At 49.2% G+C, this 21,184-nt stretch overlaps 1 protein-coding gene across 1 annotated transcript in view; it reads right to left on the bottom strand.

The window, feature by feature from the left end:
• Window positions 1-14,095: 14,095 nt before the first annotated feature.
• Window positions 14,096-21,184, bottom strand: part of COL9A2 (collagen type IX alpha 2 chain) — a 40,382-nt gene continuing 33,293 nt past the window's right edge. Inside the window, exons 25-32 of the mRNA XM_065421770.1 lie at window positions 21,092-21,127; window positions 20,047-20,091; window positions 18,776-18,808; window positions 17,636-17,782; window positions 15,919-15,973; window positions 15,636-15,824; window positions 14,996-15,073; window positions 14,096-14,301 (exon numbers count right to left, since the gene is read on the bottom strand). Of these exons, the coding sequence (XP_065277842.1) occupies window positions 14,096-14,301; window positions 14,996-15,073; window positions 15,636-15,824; window positions 15,919-15,973; window positions 17,636-17,782; window positions 18,776-18,808; window positions 20,047-20,091; window positions 21,092-21,127 (789 nt within the window). The remainder of the gene's footprint in view (window positions 14,302-14,995; window positions 15,074-15,635; window positions 15,825-15,918; window positions 15,974-17,635; window positions 17,783-18,775; window positions 18,809-20,046; window positions 20,092-21,091; window positions 21,128-21,184) is intronic.

Genomic DNA, 21,184 nt, shown 5'->3' on the forward strand with positions numbered 1-21,184 from the left:
TACAAATGGGTGCAACTCCACTGAAGTCAGCGGAAGCGATACAGACTTACACCAGCTGAGGATTCGGCCCCAAGTGCTTTAATGCTCCAGTGGTGAGCGCAGCAGGAGAACCTCGATAGATCTGAGATCTTCAGATGAAAGGAGCTATTCTTAATTAGCGATAAGGAGACTCCTTTGGGAGCCTCGCTAAGGAGCTGTCCTTCATGCTGAGGCAGACCTATTCCTCCAGGTCTCCAAGGAAGAGACCCCTGCGCCTTGTAGCGTGGTTGCCTCTCTCCATCTTCCCAGTTGCTTCCTATCAGCACGAACTAATTAAGTTCATAAGGCATCAGACAATCAGCCAGCAGCCCATAAGACGTTGTGTTTAATCATGTACTAATGGCATGTTCTTAGCAATAATTACAAGATAACAGTGTTTGCAGGCTGTAATCAGAACAATTCCAGTAATTAAATCAGCCTTTTGTCAGCACTATTCTTCCCCCTTTATCGTGTGACAGAGGAGCACATCAGGACCCCTTCAAAGGAGGAGTGTGCACACTCGAAAGAGCACTCACTATGTCCATGGCCCTGCGCCACCTCGCTGCAGTTGGTACTGCTAATTGAAATCCGAGAGAGACGCTGCTTGCAAAGAGCTGCTTCCTAGCTGCGTGGTGCGTTTCCTGGCTGCATGTGGCTTAGCGCTATCTCGCGCAATTAAAAAGCACCCAAGTCATACGACACGGCTTCACTTCGCAAGCATTGCATGCAGCACAGAGGCCTGGACCACGCCCGCTCCACTGCTGCACCCATGCAAAGTTGGATGGGCGACACCTGCCCCACACATGCAGAGTGCAAAGGTCAGCATGCAAGTCCGATGCTGCATGCAGAGGGGACTGCTGCATGTGCTAGACACATTCTCATTTTCTTTTAACATCACAAGCGTCGTGAGCGGGTCTAGCACCTACCTCTTTGTTTGGTGCAGAAGAGCTGTCATGCAGCTTTTGCATGCATTTTGGTGCTCCTCAATGCCTGTGATTTATTCCTGCAAAAAGCCAGACCTAAAGGTCTAATGGCTATCAAACTGGCCACTTCCACCCAGTCAGAAGGAACACGCTGCATCATATCACTCAGCAGAACTGCCATTCTTGTAATAGAGTGTGATTGTGGCTCCCCTTAGTGGCGGACACTAGATTAACAGCCGACTGCATTCTCACAGATAAAGAGGTTTTCCTTTAGTTCAAGGAGTGTTCAGCACTTGGGAGTCCTGCATTCAGTCCCTTTCATGGATCTGTCCATCTGCAAGCAGCTGTTTGTTACACACCCATGCTCTGTCTGGGAAGTTTATTCATATTCCAGTACTGCCTGCAGACCTCAACAGTGATCAGGGTCCTTTGGGTTGGTGCTGTAGGTAGAGCAATGGAGTGTCCCTGCCCCAAAGGGCAACACAGACCACCTCCAAGCAGAGGGTGGTGCCGAGAGATGAAGTGACTTGCCCAAGGTCACACGGCAAGTCATTGGCAAAGCCAGGAATTGAATCCCCTTTCCCCTGACTCCTCACCCAGTGCCTCACGCTTCCTTTGTTTAGAGTCAGGTTTTATAACAAGCTAGAAATGGTGCACGTCTCTTCTTTTTGCAACAGACGCCGAAAGCTCATATTCATCCCCCCCACACACATCCCTTCAATTCTGCCTCCAATAAGATTTCCCAGCATTATTATATCAGCCATATATGCTATTAGCAAAGGTGATTCTCTGAAGCCTCACATCATATCACCTGCCTTCTTCCATTTGGGAGGGTCTTTTCACTTTTTGGTCCGTTTCCATAACTAGATCCAAAACCTAGTCTTTTACATTTGAAAGTACATTCAAACTCTCACACCCATGCCAAGGGTGCTGTCTGTCCACCAGCCAGATGGGTGTGGGCTGCCCAACCAGATGAGCATGGTTTATAGCAGTTTTTATTGTTTAAAATGGGCAGGAGCCTGGAATCAATTGAGGGCACAGAACTGGGAATTGTCTGGGTAGGGTCAGTCAGTGTTCTGGGTGCTTTGCAGGAGAACAGCTTAGCAGACACAATTAACCAACTATCCCAGTTCTGAGTGCTCCAAATTAATGCTCAGAATGAAGTGATCAACTGCACACTCAAGGTGATGATATTTAGCTCCCAGTGTAGATAGGAATCTCCAGACTGGAATGCCGATTGCAGAAGGAGAACATAACAACCATACTGGGTCAGACCAAAGGTCCATCTAGCCCAGTATCCTGTCTTCCAACAGTGCCCAATGCCAGGTGCTTTAGAGGGAATGAACAGAACAGGTAATCAAGTGATCCATCCCCTGTTGCCCATTCCCAGCCTCTGGCAAACAGAGGCTAGGGACACCATCCCTGCCCATCCTGGCTAATAGCCAGCATGTGGTGATCATTAATATTAAGAGGGCACTTTATTGATCTGTCTAGCCCAGCTGCCTCCAACCCCCAAGACTACAGCAAAAGGTAAGCTCTCTTCACAATCCCCACCAACTCGACAATCACTTAGGGCCAGATTTTCAGAAATGCTGACCACCCTTCACTCCAATGACAGTCAGTCAATGGGGGATGGAAACAGCACCTTGGAAAACAGCTCCCCCTAGTCTATTGTGGAATGTCAGACATATAAAGGAAATTTTCCTTCCTGATCGTTATTAGCGCCAGGCCCTGAAGCATGAGCTTTAATTGCCTCCATTGCAGCCGGCACAGCTATGAATGTTGTTCATAGTCACAACCTGCAGGGAAAAAAAGCCATTTTTAAAATAAACCCTTTTTTAAAAAATTGTGAACAATAATCTGAGGATAAAAATAAGCCAGTTTTATGGCTTCTCGGGTAATTAACTTAGTTCTCAGTCATTAATTTACATACCCAGAGTCCTCTGTTTAATATTCTAATTTGTGGTTAATCATCTATCAAGAGAGAACAAATGGTGATTAGCTCATTTTTACCTCCTTGAGGGCTAGGGAGGCAATTTGGTCCAATCAATGCATTAGCTTGCACAAGGAAACTTTATCTGAGCCCCTTGAATTATTCATGTCGTGATGGTGCCCATCTCACCACCCAGACACATCCTCCATCCTTCTGCACCCTCATTTCCGGCTAGGTTTCCCCACCCAGAGCCAGAAACACTCATCTTTCTGTTCACTGCAACACGAGCTGGATCAGCCCCTCCCAGCGCCCTCTGCCCACACCCACCCGTATGCCCCTGGTCTGACAGGTTCTCACAGCCGGCCTTGTGCTGCTGTCAAAAGGGATCCGGAAGATCCTTGCGAGAAAGGAAATGTTCCCTGGGAGGAAAGGACGCCTTGTTGGGGGAGCTCAGCAGCTAGGCTTTGGCTAGGGTCTTGTGTAGCCTGAGCCTGGAAAATCTGGCCCTAAAGTCGTCCTAGAAACAGCAGCAGCATTGTGTCAAATCATAAACTCAAGAACAGTGCCTCAACGTATCAACTTCTCTAGTGCTTATCAGCGTATCAGCTCTCTGCCCTAGTGCTTATGCAGTTGTCTTCTTCCCTCTGAGGCAAAAGGCCCAGAAAATGCTCTCTGCCACACAAAGTAGGGTGACCAGATGTTTTGATTTTATAGGGACAGTCCCGATTTTGGGTTTTTTTTCTTATATAGGCTCCTTTTACCATCCCCCCCCCCCAACTCCTGTCCCAATTTTTCACACTTGCTATCTGGTCACCGTAACACAAAGTGATGCCAGACTCTCAGTACTGCCTCAGTCCCCTCTGTTGCTGTGCCTGGTGCCTTTGAGATGAGGTGTCAAGCCAAGATCCTGATTCACAATGAACTTTGTCTACTAAAGGCAATCATCATAAAAGCAAGGAGTGAACCCAGGTGTCCTGGTAAAATGTATTTATTCTGATTCAGTTCCCAGCGCAGGTTCAATCTGATATGATATTCTCTCTCCTCCCCCCCACCCCGCCTTCACGTCCCGTCCTAGCTGTTGGGTAGCATTGCTTTGTACTGTTTATAATAGGTGCCACACTCCACTCCAGAGGTGGCTGCATATTACTGGTTATTGGAGTACATATACATCTATACCTATTCTTTACCTATTGTACCTAATATGGGGACTTGGAAGGGTGAATTAACATTTGTACACCAGTTGGGGCTTGCCGTTCTAGGTCCAACAATTGTAATGTCCTGTCTCTGGCCAATAGTTGATGTTTCAAGGAAGGGAAAGACCCATAATGCACCTGGCTAGTTTAGTTCTTGCACGCTCGGATGCTATGGTGATGGTTCCGCTAGAAGACCAGACTGAAGTTAAGTTGGGAGCAAACGACTGTTCTACAGGGAAGGCAACAAAGCACGAGCCCCCTTCGACCTTTCCCCACATCTGCACTGAGCTGAGCAAAGTCTGGCCCTGTATATTTACAACATTGATCAGAAAGGCCAAAGTCCTGGGGTGGTTTGTTTTTTTAAAAGTTGTTCTAAAGCTCCCACTAAAACTTCAGTGACTGTTAGACCTTTAAACAACAACCCCCTCCCCCTCCAGGAAAGGCAGCAAAGGATGATTAGGGAAGGGAACCCACATGCAAAGTGCCAAAAGTTGCTCTTCAAACATGGAGCGGTCCCTCCTCCACCCGCGGTGATATCCGGAACATTGGGAGACGCTCCTGACCACAGACTGATGACGCCCGCAGATTTCTTGGCACCTTGAGAGCTCCGTTGATATCAGCATCTCGTCCCCACCGCCATGGCATTTGCAAACTAAACGATCCCAGTTTCTAAATCCTCACTTGGAATTGCAAATACCATGATTGGAGCTCGATTCTCCCCCACCCTAGACATCCCCAGCTGACTGACAAGGCGGTTCTGTAAACCCTCAACATGCCTTGTCTTTTAATGAGCGCGTCTTTGACTACAGTGGGAGATGCTGGTGGAGATTTAAAGGCCAAGATTGCTCAAGATCCCATGGTCCTTCCAGCAATATCACAGAACCCTTCCTTACTGCACAGGGCGAGAGATTCACAAAGAACGGCACACATCTCCTTAGTGTTACCGCTACAGCTGGTCCCATGTGTTCATCAAAGCTGTTCAACATGTAACACAGCTTTTACAAACAGCTTTGGGGGGTGGGGAGAGATTTCTGTACATAAAAAAAAAATTCAATTTTGGCAAAACCCAAAAAGCTTTAAGAAAAAAAAAATGTGTTTCCTACCCAGCCCTATTTGAGAGCCCACTTCTCCCACCCCAGCTTGTTCATTGTCTCTACCAGCAGAGCTGTCTTGGCTTTTAGATTGGGAGCTCTTTGGGGCAGGGGCTGTCCTGTACTGTCTATTTGTATAGTGCTGAATTCACTGGGAGGCAGTGTTGGCTAGAGCACTGCTCTGGGACTCAGGAAACCTGGGTTCTATTCCCAGCTCTGCCACTGGCCTGCTGGGTGACCTTGGGGAAGTCACTTCTCCTCTCTGTGCCTCAGGTTCCCCAAGTGTGAAACAGGGATAAGGACACTCTCCTTCTTTGTAAAGTGCTTTGAAATGTGCTATGGAATAGCTAGATCTTATTATTACTGCAATAACACGTTAAATAGGGCCAAAACAACTTAGGCTTCTGTTCTTGACCCGCAACGCCTTACTGAAGCCCCAGAGGTTTTCCCCACTGAAATAACCCTTTCCCCTCTTCCCTTTATGCTCGTTTGCTCTTATTATGCAGCCCTGTGCAGGAGGGAGCATGGTATTAATATGGATCCTGATGCCTCTCCTACGCAAGGGGCACCTTGCTGACAGCTAGTCATGTTACCAGGAAGGATGACACCTCACAGAGCGAACCCTCCAGCCCAGGAATCAGCCCTCGCATAGTTATTGAGCTGACAATTTAAGTCACTTCTGACGTGGCTCAGAATCGGAGAAGGGTTGATATTATTTTAAGAATTGCAGGGTTCACGTTTCTCAAAGTGAAGGCGGAAAACAGTTCTCCAGAGCGTGTGGAAAAAAAACCCCCAACAAGCGGAAAGAACGTTTCCCAGTTTAACTTTGGGGATGTCTGTCTCCACGCACCGCAGCATCCAGAGAATTGTCCAAGAAAAGCTTCCTCGCCACCCTACATCCCGACCTTTATTGTAACAAATCTGTGGCCAGAGGCTACAGCTGTTTGTCTCTACATAGCCCCTTGGGCCACGTGAGCTAATGGAGAAACTCCGTTAGCGGTTAAGAGACCCTGGGTCACATGCAAATCATGGCACACAGCCCAGTGGTTTTGATTTGTATCCAGTACAAGGCAGTGACATACTGTATCAGAGCCCCCTTGGCTCCTGCCTCTGCTAAGTCCACAGTTTATTCACAGGCTTGTTCCCACCAGTGTTTCATCATATACAGTTGGCCCTTCACCATCTGCAGGCAGGAGGGAGGGAAGAGCTACCTCCCTGCTTCCACTCCCTGCCTTTTCCCTTTCTTTCTGCTCCCCACTGGCTTCCTTCCCCTGAGCCCCACGCTAATTAGGGGGCAGCTCTCGCTGCCTCCCCAATTAGGGACAGGTTATCTCCAGCCAGCTCTAATCTATCCCCCTAAATGGGAGCTGGCGTGACAGAGGGCTGAATCAGCAACGCTTTGCCCAGCACCCTGTCCCACGTACACACACAAAAGCACTTACATGCCCTGCTTTCCCCCCAAAAAATCAAACCAACCAGCACCCTAGGCCTGAGGCTGTTGCCTGGTACCTTGTGGAGTCATTTACATTAGAGCAAAGAACGCAAGATGGACCAGTCTGATTTGGTAGCATTTTGGCACACCCAAAGTTGATGGGTGAATCCAGTCAAGTGGGTCTAGACACACCCAAAATCTAGGTCCCAACCTTGAGCCGTAACTCTCTAAACTTGGGCAACTCATCCATTGTCTCTCACCCATCATCCCCGCTGGGACACAAAGATTAATATTCCTAACAGTTTATTCTAACTGTCCATTTTTATTAAGGAGCAGGCTGAAAACATTAGGATAGATCTCTTTTGATTTGTCCAAAAGCCAAGACAACAAGCATTTGACAGGCCCATTTCTTAACCTCCTCATAACAATGATTTATTATTATTTGGGGCAAAGCTTGGACGCCATCCAACCCTTTCAACTCCACAGAAATATTCCGATTTCAATCTCTCTCCTCTCTTTAATGGCATCCAATCTTCTATTTGTTTGATGAATATTTATGAGGGCTCTGATGAAGAAGACAGATTTGATCTGATTTGCGACTCGGTGGAGGCTCACCGAGTCCAGACCCTAATTAGTATTCAGGCTGCTTAATTTCTTGATTAAATTTTGTCTTACAAATAAAATATTTAAAATTAACTTCCACCTTTCATATAAAAAGGGAGAGTCCTATTAAAGTTGGATGATTGGAAATAATACGGGCTGGGGAGGCAGTTTGTGAAAGGCTCTTGGAAGCGGGTCAGTGATTTGAAATGGAAACGTAATTAATTTAGTTGAGGAGAAGCCTTCGCAGAGCCTGGGGAAGATGGATCCAGGGTAAACTGAGATGAAGGAACTTGTGGGGGAGACACGCTGCTCTGATGCGCACATTGGGCAGGGGGCGGGAACCCCACTCTGTACTCCTCTGGGCATGGTATGCAATTGCAACAGGAGCGAGAGCTTTTGGGATGGCGTGTGCTGATGAGACGTGTTTTGATTATTCACTCCCACACCCTCTTCCTTCCTGTTCTGATCCATCAGCTGAGCTTATTAGTAACTCTTAGCATTCTCTCCAGCGACCTGCATCTGAGGATCTCAGAGCGCTTTGTGAGCCTTCATTCATCCCCTCACCACCTATGAACAGGAGGTGGGAGGAGTGTGAGCATTTAGTCACTATATAGAGGCCAAACACACCCCTTCTATACTCAACCCCACACACCTGGGTCTCTTTGCAAGCCTCCTATGCGCATTCTGACATGCGGAGTGGGAAGTAGCAGTTCTGAGTTTATGCCCCAGCCCATAATTAAACATGCAATTTGTCCTTCCCCTCCAAAACAGTCTGACACCCCTGCTCTGCGTGACTCACACGTTACATAATGACTTCCGGGGGGGGCACCAGATTCGGAAAGGAGAATTTCGTTGGACATGCTCATAGACTCATAGACTCATAGACTTTAAGGTCAGAAGGGACCAATATGGTCATCTAGTCTGACCTCCCGCATGATGCAGGCCACAAAAGCTGACCCACCCACAACAGAATCTTCCAGCCTGCGACCCCTGCCCTATGCTGCGGAGGAAGGCGAAAAACCTCCAGGGCCTCTGCCAATCTACCCTGGAGGAAAATTCCTTCCCGACCCCAAATATGGCGATCAGCAGTACCCCGAGCATACAGGCAAGATTCTACAGCCGGACCCTCATTTTACCCGCGATTGCACGTTAATGCCTAATTGACTGTAATCACGTTATCCCTTCAAACCATTCCCTCCATAAACTTATCAAGCCTAATCTTGAAGCCAGAAAGGTCTTTCGCCCCCACCGTTTCCCTCGGAAGGCTGTTCCAAAATTTCACCCCTCTGACGGTTAGAAACCTTCTTCTAATTTCAAGCCTAAACTTCCCCACGGCCAGTTTATATCCATTCGTTCTCGTGTCCACATTACTACTGAGCTGAAATAATTCCTCTCCCTCCTTGGTATTAATCCCTTTGATATATTTAAAGATAGCAATCATATCCCCCCTCAGCCTTCTTTTGGTTAGGCTAAACAAACCGAGCTCCTCGAGTCTCCTTTCATAGGAAAGGTTTTCCATTCCTCGGATCATCCTAGTGGCCCTTCTCTGTACCCGTTCCAGTTTGAGTTCATCCTTTTTAAACATAGGAGACCAGAACTGCACACAGTATTCCAAATGAGGTCTCACCAGCGCCTTGTATAACGGAAGGAGCACCTCCCTGTCCCTACTAGAAATACCTCGCCTAACGCATCCCAAAATCGCATTAGCTTTTTTCACAGCCACGTCACATTGCCGACTCATAGTCATCCTGCGATCAACCAGGACTCCTAGGTCCTTCTCCTCCTCCGTCACTTCCAACCTATGCGTCCCTAACTTATAACTAAAATTCTTATTAGTCATCCCTAAATGCATCACCTTACACTTCTCACTATTAAATCTCATCCTATTATTTTTACTCCAATTTACAAGGTCATCCAAGTCTCTCTGCAGAATATCCCGATCCTTCTCCGAATTGGCAATACCTCCCAACTTTGTGTCATCCGCAAACTTTATCAGCCCACTCCTACATTCGGTTCCGAGGTCAGTAACGAATAGATTAAATAAAATCGGACCCAAAACCGAACCTTGAGGAACCCCACTGGTGACCTCCGTCCAACCCGACAGTTCACCTTTCAGTACTACCCGCTGCAGTCTCCCCTTTAACCAGTTTTTTATCCACCTCTGGAATTTCATATCGATCCCCATCTTTTCCAATTTAACCAATAATTCCTCGTGCGGCACAGTATCAAACGCTTTACTAAAATCGAGGTAAATTAGATCCACCGCATTTCCTTTATCTAGAAGGTCTGTTACTTTCTCAAAGAAGGAGATCAAGTTGGTTTGGCACGATCTGCCTTTCGTAAACCCATGTTGTAATTTGTCCCAATTGCCATTCACCTCAAGGTCCTTAACTATTTTTTCCTTCAAAATTTTTTCCAAGACCTTGCATACTACAGAAGTTAAACTAACAGGTCTGTAGTTACCCGGGTCACTTTTTTTCCCCTTCTTAAAAATAGGAACCACATTAGCTATTTTCCAGTCCATCGGTACCACCCCCGAGTTTACAGATTTATTAAAAATTATCGCCAAGGGGCTTGCAATTTCTCGCGCCAGCTCCTTCAATATTCTAGGATGGAGATCATCCGGTCCGCCCGATTTAGTCCCATTTAGCTGGTCAAGTTTGGCTCTGTGGGGGGAGGGTCTAAGCTCCTGGGCAGCTCATGGATCAGAACGGTTTTAGCTGCCTTTCAAAGGGGACCGTGCATCTTTAAGCGTGACCTCTACAGCTTCTCTGGATTTGTAACCTTGACAAGTTTAACCACACTTTACGAATAAAAAAAAAATATTGATTTTTAGTTTCCTTGCAGCCCCAAACCTTCCATTGCAGAGTTTTCATTGGACCATGTCAATAGCGAGAGACAGCGGCAGGTCTGCTTAGAGTCATGGGTCCCTTTTTTAACTATTAAAAGATCAGCAGCTTTCTCCAGCATTGCCAAGAGTTTTCCAGCTCTCCTCACTGAAAGAGGGCTCAGCTGAACAGTACCCAGCGGCTTTCCCACAGCAATTCTACCCTGTTCAATCCAGCTGCTCCTTAGGGAGAGAAGCAGGGGCCTGCTGTTAAAAGGTCCACCAGACTCTGTTGCAAACCCCACTATCAGCCACTTGCAGGATTTGAACCCAGGCACTCCCCTCGCAGAAAACAGCCACACAAGCTACAGGAATAATTCTGTTGGATAGCAACACCAGAAGGTCTTTATCTTATAAGTGAGTGCACATACCTGCAAGCACTTACTCAAGATCATACAGTAGCTCAGTGGCCAAGTGTAAACTAGAACTCAGGTCTCTTAATACCCAATCTAGTGCCTCATCAACTAAGTCACCCAGTCGCTCTCAAGAGAGCTTTCAGCTTTAAAGCTCACCCTCGAAGGCTTCATTCCCTGAGGGGTGTCACGCCCCAACCAAGGCCCAGGCAACACTTACGTCCCACAGGGCTTGAATGGAACAGGGCCTCAGTTTGGCCCCTTTGCAGGGCCGAGGAAGCTATGTGGTGCTACAACAACAGAAGGGGAGTGTGTCTGGGGTGGGCTGGGGGCAGAGCCATAACTCCACCCTGCCCCTAAGGCTTCAGCTGTTGGGGAGCCCTGAGCACCCCTATAGAACAGGCATCTGCTAGGGGGCATGCACCTTCTCCCGCCCCAGAGATATTATGCCTGTTCCTGTCTTTCTCCCTGTCTCCCAGTGCAGTTCCCTAAGCAGGAGCCTAGATCTACATCTACTCAATGATCATCGCCAGGTTTGCCTTGGGTAACTGGCTGTCACCCTGGCTATCTGTAGTGTCCCCTCTATTCCTGCTAGGTAATAGCTCTGCCTGTGTGTGTAGCTAATCACTTAGCTGGAGACAGAGACTGTAGATATACGTGCAATGAAATTATAGCCTTTGCTGTCTCCTGACACTAGCACTGGCCTCCCACACACAGCCCCAGAGGCAAATTCTTCTCGCTCATATTTTTTTAACCAAAGACTGGTGCAGGGTGAGTCTCTGTAGAGTTCGGTCTACTGCCTTGCGACAGTTCACTGTCCCATCAGCATACCTCCTCCCTGCCCACCTCCTGCGTGGGGCGAGAGGGGAGTTCAGGGTCTCAGCTCACTCAGTCCCTGGCCTCTGCTCAGATTGCTGCAGCGTGGATGGGGGAAGGGGAAAGGAAAGCAGGTCTAGTGGGTGTTTTGTGCGACATGGGCACCCGTCCACAGGGGACTGGACTGAGACCTGACAACCTCCTCTCACTGAGCAGCTGTCACATAGCAAGAGACTTTCCATCACCATCAGCCTGTGCTGGATTTGGACCAGGGAACCTACAAAGGAAGAGCTCCATGTCACCACAGCAGCTTGCTGATCTCCCCTCTCTACACCCTGTTCTCCTTGCTTTACGCTTCCCCTCCAGGCTGAGCAATGAAGCAATTCAAGCCCCCCCTTCTCCCCTGCATTGGGCCAAGGCAGAGACAGCTACAAAAGGCCAGCACTGCCCCCTGGTGGCTGTGAGCTAGGCTAGCCAGGCCAAAGAAGTGCTGATGTCCCTCCCAGGAGCTCATTCAGGCCCTGAAGCTGAGGTCATTTTAACACCAGGATGCCCCGAGTGCGAGGAGGCAGATTGCAGGATGTGATGAGCTATGTTGTTCTGCGGCGGGTGTACTGCCAGCATCGGCTCTCCCATTGCCACCTGTCACCTACAATATTCCCCTGACAGGCTCACTTGCCCGCATCTGCCTGTCAGTCATTGGCAGCCTGATCCTTGAAGGGGCCTGGTTGATGGTTCTACCATAGACAGAACAGCTGATGGGAACCAGGGACACATGCAGCTACCCCCAAACTTCGGGAAAAGTCTGGATTCACGCTCTGTGCTTCAGGTTCGTGACTAATGAAAGTGGGGAGCCAGATGGACGTGCATACAAACGGTGTGTATAAAACACTCCCGGACTGTGCTGAGTGTAGCATCGCATGTACCAGCCACATCCCCCAGGGCTCTAGAGGGTTAAATAATGGAAGACACAGGCTTTGAGAGGGAGAATGTATGGCTGCTCCATGTGCCGGACATAACTTGTTTTTCTTTTAGTTTAGAGCCGTCATTGTCAAGTGCTGAAGGGATGGCTGGTCTGGTGCCTGCAGCACTGGCATGGGCTCTGAGAGACAGGGGGTTGAGCTTTCGCTCTGCTACAGGATCTTTGTGTGACCTTGGGCAAATCACTTAGTCTCTCAGTGCCCTGGTCCCCTATCTGTCCATTTAAGCTAACAATGCTTCCTGACCTCCCAGCGGGGTTGTGGGATTAAATCCATTGATGCTGAAGAGCTGCGAATGGGGGCCAGATAAACTCTTAGACAGGGTAAGAAGGAAGTGACCATTGATTTCAATGGGAGTTAGGTGCTTAAATACCTTGGCAGATCTGGGCCCTGCACCTTAATTATTTTTTTAAGGGAGCAAGACCAGTGATTGAATGGGTCATGGAGATTGCACGACCCTTTCTCTCCTAGAGATGATCCCTGCAGCTGAGGGACAGTGGTGGGGCAGTGTGAACGGAGCATGCCTGGCTGATGCCAAGACTCTGAAGTTGCTCTGGATGAAGGGAGGACTTTAGTCTCCAGGGGTCTGTCACCAGCCCAAGAATCAACTTGATAACGGGGAAAATTAGGACTAGAAACAAAAAAAAAATTAAAACTTCTGCCCATCTAAATCCAACAAAAAATAATTCCACCAGTTACCTTTATTTTGTGGACAGCTGTGCAAGTTTATTACAGTCTAACACACAGGGTATCAAATGTAAACAGTATTGCCACTTGGAATTTGAGACTCTTTTGGGTCAGCACCTTGGACAGCTCCTGAAACTCAACTCTCTCTCTCTCTCTCTCTCTCTCTCTCTCACACACACACACACACACACACACACACACACACACTTACTTTCCTTTGGCGAGATGCTGACAGGGCCACTCCAACCCCAAGAAGAGCCACACTTTCTCCCCCACACAAAATAAATAACTCTTGTTAATGAAGTTAATCAAGAGGCTGGAATAATTTCAACAGGGAGGGTATTTAACCCTGCAGGCACCCACCAAAAATAATAATAAAATAACAGCAATAACAATACAATTGCGTTTTGTTTTGTTTAAAAACCAAACCAACAAACCCCTATTTTGTTCAAAGAAATCAATGCATTGATTAAGTTCATTAACGTTCCATCTTGATTTTATTGTCCATTTGTTTTGGAAAAGTTGGTCTTTTTTATTCATTCTTATTTATAAAACAATCCTATTTTACAAAGATTTACAGCTCGGGGCGCGCCTGACACTGATCTGGTGATTCAGTTAAATATTAAACCACAATTATTTTGTCTCTTAAAAATAGCACCAAAAAAGGGCACACACAACAATAAACCCTCCTCCCCTCCAAATAGAACATCAAAGAATAAGAAAATATTAATAAAAGGCAATTTATTTACTTTAGAAGGGTGTGGAAAGTGGGGAAAATCAGAATGAGGTAATTAATCGACCCTAACACTAAGTACAAAATATTGGAGTAAACCACCCCTTCGCCCCCACTCCTTTGTTCCTCTGGATCTTTCCCCTGCCACAATCCAAGGTATCTGAGCATTTATATTATATATATATAATTAAATCCCCATTGGTGCCTTTTAGTCCCCTTGTTTGGGTTTTCTCAGGTTGGCCAAGTGCGGTCTTCATACCAGAAGAGCGTGGATGGTTTTGATACCCAAGCATATAGGCGTATCATCTATCTTGTTTTCATGTGTTTGGAGTTCCCCATTTCTTTGGTTCCTAGCCCCGGCCTGGCCATGTCTTGATGGTGCGTTGCCAGCTTGGTCTATAAAAGTTCCCGTTTTAATTTTCCCCAAGGATGCTGGCACATGTCACTCAGTACGAAGGTCCCTTGATGGTGCCTGGTTCGGTCAGGCGCCCTGAGGTGAATGCAGAGGCTCCTAAGCAGGCGGCCAGCTCACAGAATCCAGGAAGACCAGCAGGCCCAGGTAAACCAGGTCGGCCTGCTTCTCCAGGGACTCCAGGGGACCCTCGCTCTCCGTCTTTGCCATTGATGGCATGTCCAGGAATGCCAGGGAGACCTAGAATGAGAGGAAACACTCAGTGTCCAGTGGTGTATATTCCAGGACAGGTCCCTCTCATCTGACTTAAGAGCTCACTGAAGTCAATGGAAAGATTCTCACTGGGCTTTGGATTGGGCTGCACTTGTGGAAATTGCCCAGTTCTTCCCAGGCAGGGTACAATTAACTCCCACGGAAATCAATGAATTTCCTGCAGGGGGGAAAGTCAGGCCCTGGGACTCTCTCACTTGTCAGGGGATCGTTAGCCATAAACATCAAGTGACATTTTAAGCAACCAAGTATCTTGGCATCTTCCCATTGGAGGCCTCCCGGTTTCCTATATCTGAGCCCTGCCCTGAGCAAGAAGACAATGTCTGCTGAGCTGGGAGGACGGGCAGTTACTGGCTGGTGTCACTGGGCTGGTCAGGACCGGGGTTCATCCATAGAGTTGTGTGAGGGGGGCCTGAGGATGGGAATAGTAGAGGGGACTGTGGTACATTGGCAGAGTGTTGGGGGCCCAGGACTGGGATAACAGGAGGTCAGGATGGAGGGGCATTGGCAGAGAGGCATGAGGGGAGTCCAGGACCGGAACAGCTGGGGATGTCACCAATCAGGACTGAGAATGTGTTTATGCCACAGGGAGTAGCCTCTGTACTCTTAACCTTCCGCTCCCAAACATCAGAATAGGGGTGTCAGATTTCGGCAATGAGCCTACCTGGGATACCTGGTGGTCCCGGCATACCCTGATGTCCGCGCCCGATCTCGCCACGCTCTCCTTTCTCCCCTCGTTTCCCTGCGTGAAAAAAGGGGGAGATTTGTCGTGACTGCAGCATAAAAGTGATGCTTAATGCGTCCAAGGAGAGGACCTGGGGGGTGCCCTGGCAGGCAGCTTTGTGCAGGGCCAGAAGAGAACTCAGTGACGATGGGTTGCCAAGAAGGAAGAGGAGAAGGAGGAGAAATCAGCCCAGGAGTGTGTGTGTTTGTCCCAAGGGAGCCTGAGTCTACACAGAGACAGCAAAATAAGATCCAGGGTCCCGCTAGTAGAATATACAGGGGTCGTCTGGGGGAAAACATGGTTTTGAAAATCCCATTGTGTGACTAAGCTGACCAATCAAAAATGCCCATTGGGGATTATATAAACAAAATACAACCTGGGGGGGGGGGGGGGAGAATGAAAAGTGTTTTAGCAAAAAAAAAAAATCAGTTTTGGGGGGAAAATGGCCAAATGTTGTCAATGTTTTATTTGCAATGGCAGTTTCTAATCAGGAGAGGAGGGGGCATGAAGAGGGCAGCCCCTTCCCTCTGATCCCCCATGATTCCCCATCTCAAGGCAGCAGTGCCAGTGTCTCACTCACCTTTGGGTCCGGTATTGCCGATCTGCCCCGGGGCTCCTAAAATGCCCGGGATGCCGCGCGGTCCAGCGTGCCCATGCGGGCCTTGTTCACCAGGTGATCCAGGGAGCCCTGGGGGGCCGGGCGGCCCCATCACGCCTGCTCCTCCCAGGGCTGCTCTCTTGGCGCTCACTGCCAGCTCTGCCAGCTGCTCTGTAAGGCAGATGCAGGGAGCATTGTGGTGGGGGGCTCAGCTGGGGTTCCCCACATCAGGGTGAGAGGGGGTGGGGCCCATGCGTCTACTCACCTTGCAGCATCTTCAAGACCACGTCAACAATATGCTGGTCCCCAGCATCCCGGCCCTGAAAGCAGGAGAGAGGAGAGACGCTCAGAGATTCGGCTGCCTGCTAAACAGAGACTAACGCTCTTTCCAGCTGCTCGCTGCAGGGCCAACCCCACCCTCCCTGGTGATACGAGTTCAGTTGCACTGCCTGGGGCGCCCCATTGGCTAGGCTGCCCCCACGAACGCAGTCAAGAGGGGCCGCTGGAATCCAGCAGCCACTGGACGGATCATCTCACCTAGCAGGGCTATAGTATTCTAACGCAGGGCTTCTCCAACTGGGGCCTACAGGGACTTCCCAGGCCATCCCTGACCCCCATAGGTTCAGCTGTAGGGAACTTGTGTGTGTTCAGGGTCTGGGTGGGGTGCTGTAATGGCATGCCCAGAGATGCAGTAGCTGGCAAACCAGCCAAGTGTCCTACACACTAACATGCCATGTGCTGGCTACGGATAGAACCGAACACACCTATTGGTGGGGAATATTGCGCTGTGGAAACCTGGCCCCAGGCCACTATCACTGCCCCTTGAATGACCTGCTGCTAGCTAGGGAGGGGGAGGTCTCTACCTGGGGGTCACAAGCAGGTGTCGGGGACCATGACCACCCCGTCCATCTCATACTGCTGAATGGGAGGGAGATCCGATGGTGGAAATGCGGGACGTGATATGGAAAAGCCGGAGAAGCCCTAAGCTGAGGGGCAAGACTCGGATCCGCCAGCTCTGTCCGACCTGCAGGCTGAGGATTTGTTGTTGCTGATTTTTTTTTTTCTAAATCTGTGAATTTAGGCCAAAATTCACCCCTGTGCAGAGGATCCAGCACAAGGCTAAGGCATCGCTTAAGACGCACTTCAGCCCTATATTGAGGACTTAGGGAGTGCACAGATGTTGGGGTGAAACACCCAGAGCAACAATAAACAGCCATTTCGAAGGTGCTCTGAACATGTGCACGTGGCAGGGAGGGGGAAACGCATCCCTTGTTTAACCCTATTGACTAGGCCTGTGCACCAGAAAGCACCTTCCATCCTCTGTCCAAAGGGACCTATACTATCCATAACGGCTGCAAGTATACCAGCAGCAAGTTTTAACACGCTGCCGATGGAAAGAGGGCGCCTCAAGTCAAACAGCAGCTAAACCTTTGGCACAAGCTCACATTTTCAGATGGAAACACAACTCCCCAGCCCTCCCGCAGTCACTCCTTCCACATAAAACCCGCATTTGAAGCATTGGCTCAAGTGACATGATCGCTCTGCAGTAATCCAATGATTCAGCCAGCTGGGCCTATCTCTGCAGTGCTCAGTATTGGCCATAAGAGGGCACTGTTGCCCAAATCCTATTAAAGATACCTACCTGCCTGGCTCCTACTGATTAGGACTCTCCAGCCTGTACCTGGGGCCAAAGAGAAGCTGCTCCTGCTCCACTGATGTCCGTGAAGCTCTGGCTATTAATGTCAGTGGAGCGGGGTCAGGCCCAGATCCCCCCCACCCTGACATTTGTAGAGCTAAATGATGAGACAAAGCTCTGGCTGGTTTCATTTCATCTCCCCACCCACCACCACCAACCTCTTCAACCCCATCCCCACCAGGAGATCAGAGGGTTAATCTCAGTGATGTCCCTATGGATTTAAGGCACCTTTCACCCTGGGACAGGCAGGGGGCCCAGCCAGGGTATGGGAGAGGGAGTTACTCACCAACACGCCCTGTTGCCCGGGCATTCCTGGCACACCGCGCTCTCCGTTGAGCCCTCGAGGGCCTGGGGGTCCTGGGTAACCTCTCACGCCAGGTGACCCTGCGTCCCCAGTGGGGCCAGTAAAGCCAGGCTCACCGTGGACACCTTGCTGCGATGCACACAGAGAGAGAGGGTCAGCAACAGGATAATCTGAGGCCAATTGGTCTGGACTCTAACGATGGAGCCGATCCTAAATGTTAGCACTTTGGGGGAATCCAAATTTGATAGCTGGATGTACAACGGGCTGGCCCAAAAGCCTGGATCTGACCGTTGGGGGCATTTGGATCCTGTTCTGAATGTGGTGGCTGAGGTCTCTCTCTCGCTAGAGGAAACATATTCACGCTCCCACCAGAGAGCAAAACACACAGGACTTGGGTCCAGTCCTCAGCTGGTGTCAATCCCTGAAGCTTCATTGAGTTCCACAGAGTTATGCCCATTCACATCAGCTAAGGATTGGGCCTTATATTCTTTAAAACAGCTGGTTTCATGAAATCAGGTGTCTAGGCTTATTCTTCTCCTGTCCCTGTGAATCTACAGCTCCCACGAAGTGCTGGGATCCCTGGAGCATGTCTTCTGTGTGTCCACATGAGAGACACAGCGATAGACACGCTTCTCCCAAGCCAACCTCTGCTAACATGTTTCTCAACCCTGACCCAAAGGGACCCAACCTGGAGCTCAGACTCCATCGCCCCATTCAGCCCTTGGCCTCTCTGCAAGGAGGTTTATTGGTGGCAATGGTGCTTTATGCAACGCAGGCATCTCTCCAGTGGGATCTGGACATCAACTGCCCATGGCTCTTTCAGCTGCATAGGCTGGTGATGTGGGATGGCCCTGCACTGGGATCATCCACAGACCACTTAGAAGCTTGACCCATGGAACCGAAACAGGATCATGACATGCTGAGTCCATCCTGGTTCCTCGTAATTGTCCAGTTTTCTGAATCTCTTAGAACAATTACAGAGAGAGAAGAGTTCCTGCCTGACCCCCACCAACCCCCACAGACTCCATCCAGTGATCGAATGAGTCATGAAGGGCTATCCGGAGGGAAAGCTGAGAGCAGAGGGGCAGCAAGTTGTTAACTCCTAAATTCACAGTTACTCACCTGACCCTTTGGTCCTGGCTCGCCTGACTCCCCCTAGGAATAGAGGAGAAAGGGAATGTGATTGGTAGATACAGCCACGAGCCCTTGTGTTACCGCTCAGCACCCTCCCCTGGGAGATCACAGCATGAGAGTGTCGGGCTGAAAGGAACCTCGAGAAGTCATCAAGTCCAGACCCTGCATTGAGGCAGGACGAGGTAAACCTGGACCTTCCCGAACAGGTGTTTGCCTAAGCTGTTCTCAAAAACCTCCAATGACGGGGATTCCACAACCTCCCTTAGAAGCCTGTCCCAGAGCTTAGCTACCCTGAGAGTTGGAAAGTTTTTTCTCATATCTAACAAATTTCCTTTGCTGCAGATTCAGCCCATTACTTCTTGTCCTATCTCCAGTGGACAGGGAGAACAGTTGATCACCATCCTCTCTAGAGCGCTTAGCAGCTCCCCCCTCAGTCTTTTTTCCCCAAGACTCAACATGCCCAGTTTTTTAAACCTTTCCTCATAGGTCAGGTTTCCTAAACATTTTAGCACCTTTGTTGCCCTCCTCCGGACTCTCTCCAATTTGTCCACATCTTTCCTAAAGCCGGGCACCCAAAACTGGACACAGGACTCCAGCGGAGGCCTCACCAGTGCCAAGTGCAGTGGGACAATTGCTTCCTGTGACACTCCTGTTAATACACCCCAGAATGATATTCGCCTTTTTCGCAACAGCATCACACTCTTGGGTCATGTTCAGTTTGTGATATTCTATAGCCCCCAGATCATTTTCCGCAGTACTATCACCTAGCCAGCTAGCCTCCATTTTGTAGATGTGAATTTGATATTTCCTTCCTAAGTGAAGTACTTTGCACTTGTCTTCATTGAATTTCATCTTGTTGATTTCAGACCAATTCTCCACTTTGTCAAGGTCCTTTCAAATTCTAATCCTGTCCTCCAAAGTGCTAGCAACCCCTCCCAGCTTGCTGCCGTCTGCAGAGTTTATAAGCATACTTCCCCACTCCATTATCCCAGTTGTTAAGGAGAATATTGACTAGTACCAGGGCAGCAACAGGGTCAGCATCTGCCCTGATTGTTGATGGATCCTCTGGATTTCAAGAGGAAGCCTCCAGAAATGCTGTCATGCAGCCAATGGGGCCAATGTAACATCAGGAGGCTGCACTCTGGTGTAGCAATGTGTGCTGTGCCATGGCTCAGTAATGTTGGAGCAGCATGATGACATGACACACACACACACACATCCACAGGCCAGGAGGAAGCCTTGTCCAGAGGTTACCTTACCTTCTCACCCTTCTCCCCGGGAAGGCCTTCCACGCCAGGGTCTCCCTAGAGGGAAAGAAAACCGAGTCAGTCAATGCGATTCGTCCCCCTCTACCTCCCACCCTGGGGAGAACAATTTCAGTCATGCATCCAGGGCCATCTTTTCAGCTTAACCTAGTCTCCGGCGTGAGGCCTGCAATTTTGCCTTTCCAATCATTTGCAGATGCTCTAGGTTATTGAATTGGGCAAGTGCCTGATTTGTGGATACAATCAAGTCCCTGGAGATCTAAAATACCTACATTATATTTAATAATTTGCTGGGCCCATAAAATGAGCAACAAACCAGAGGCCAGTGTTTAAAAGCCCGGCCCTGCATGAAGATGATAAAGAAACGGGAACTATTCCATGGGTCTATCTCAAGGATTAGCCATGTCGTGATAGGTAACACCTCAGACAGTAGGGAGAAAGTCAAGCATCACAGTGGTCAGGAAGGAAAATGTCCACCCCCAGGTGCAGCACTGAATAATTGGCCAGATGCATCTTCTGAAGCATCTGGTACCAGGAGGAGAACCCCAGAAGTTGATGACCCAGTGTCAGTGTGGCCAGTCCTAAACCCCTGTGACCCTTCCTTTTCCTGACCAAGACTTTGAAATAACTCAGAGAGAGGATTTTACATGCGACTCAGTGCATGCTGGGATACAATCGGTGGGAATGGAGTGGCTTTCTGCTCGGTGCCCAGCAATGCCAAGTGCAGCCTACAAACTGGCGAGGCTCTGGGCTTTGCTGCTGAGTTTGCGTGTGCTGTATTAACGGCTCCAGGAAGCCCAGCACGATACACAGCTAAGAGCCACACTTCCAGGGTTTTAACAACCGCTTAGGATTTAACACACAATGATGGTGACACGGGACCCAAGCCACTGAGCCGTGGATTGCTCAGGTTGTTCTAGAAGGTCATTAGAAATGAGCTCCCCACCCGGGAAACACTGTGGCCAGTATCTCTCCAGCTCACAGTCCCCAACCCCAACTGGGTCAGCTTCCCAGAGCAGTGAGAAGGTCATTTACTTACGATGTCACCTTTGGCTCCAATTTTTCCTGGGGAGCCCTAGACAAGAGAGCAGAGAACAGTCAGGACCTGTCTGTGTGATGCCACGTCTGTTTC

Source organism: Emys orbicularis, chromosome 23 (assembly GCF_028017835.1).
Source record: "Emys orbicularis isolate rEmyOrb1 chromosome 23, rEmyOrb1.hap1, whole genome shotgun sequence".
Lineage (NCBI taxonomy): Eukaryota > Metazoa > Chordata > Testudines > Emydidae > Emys > Emys orbicularis.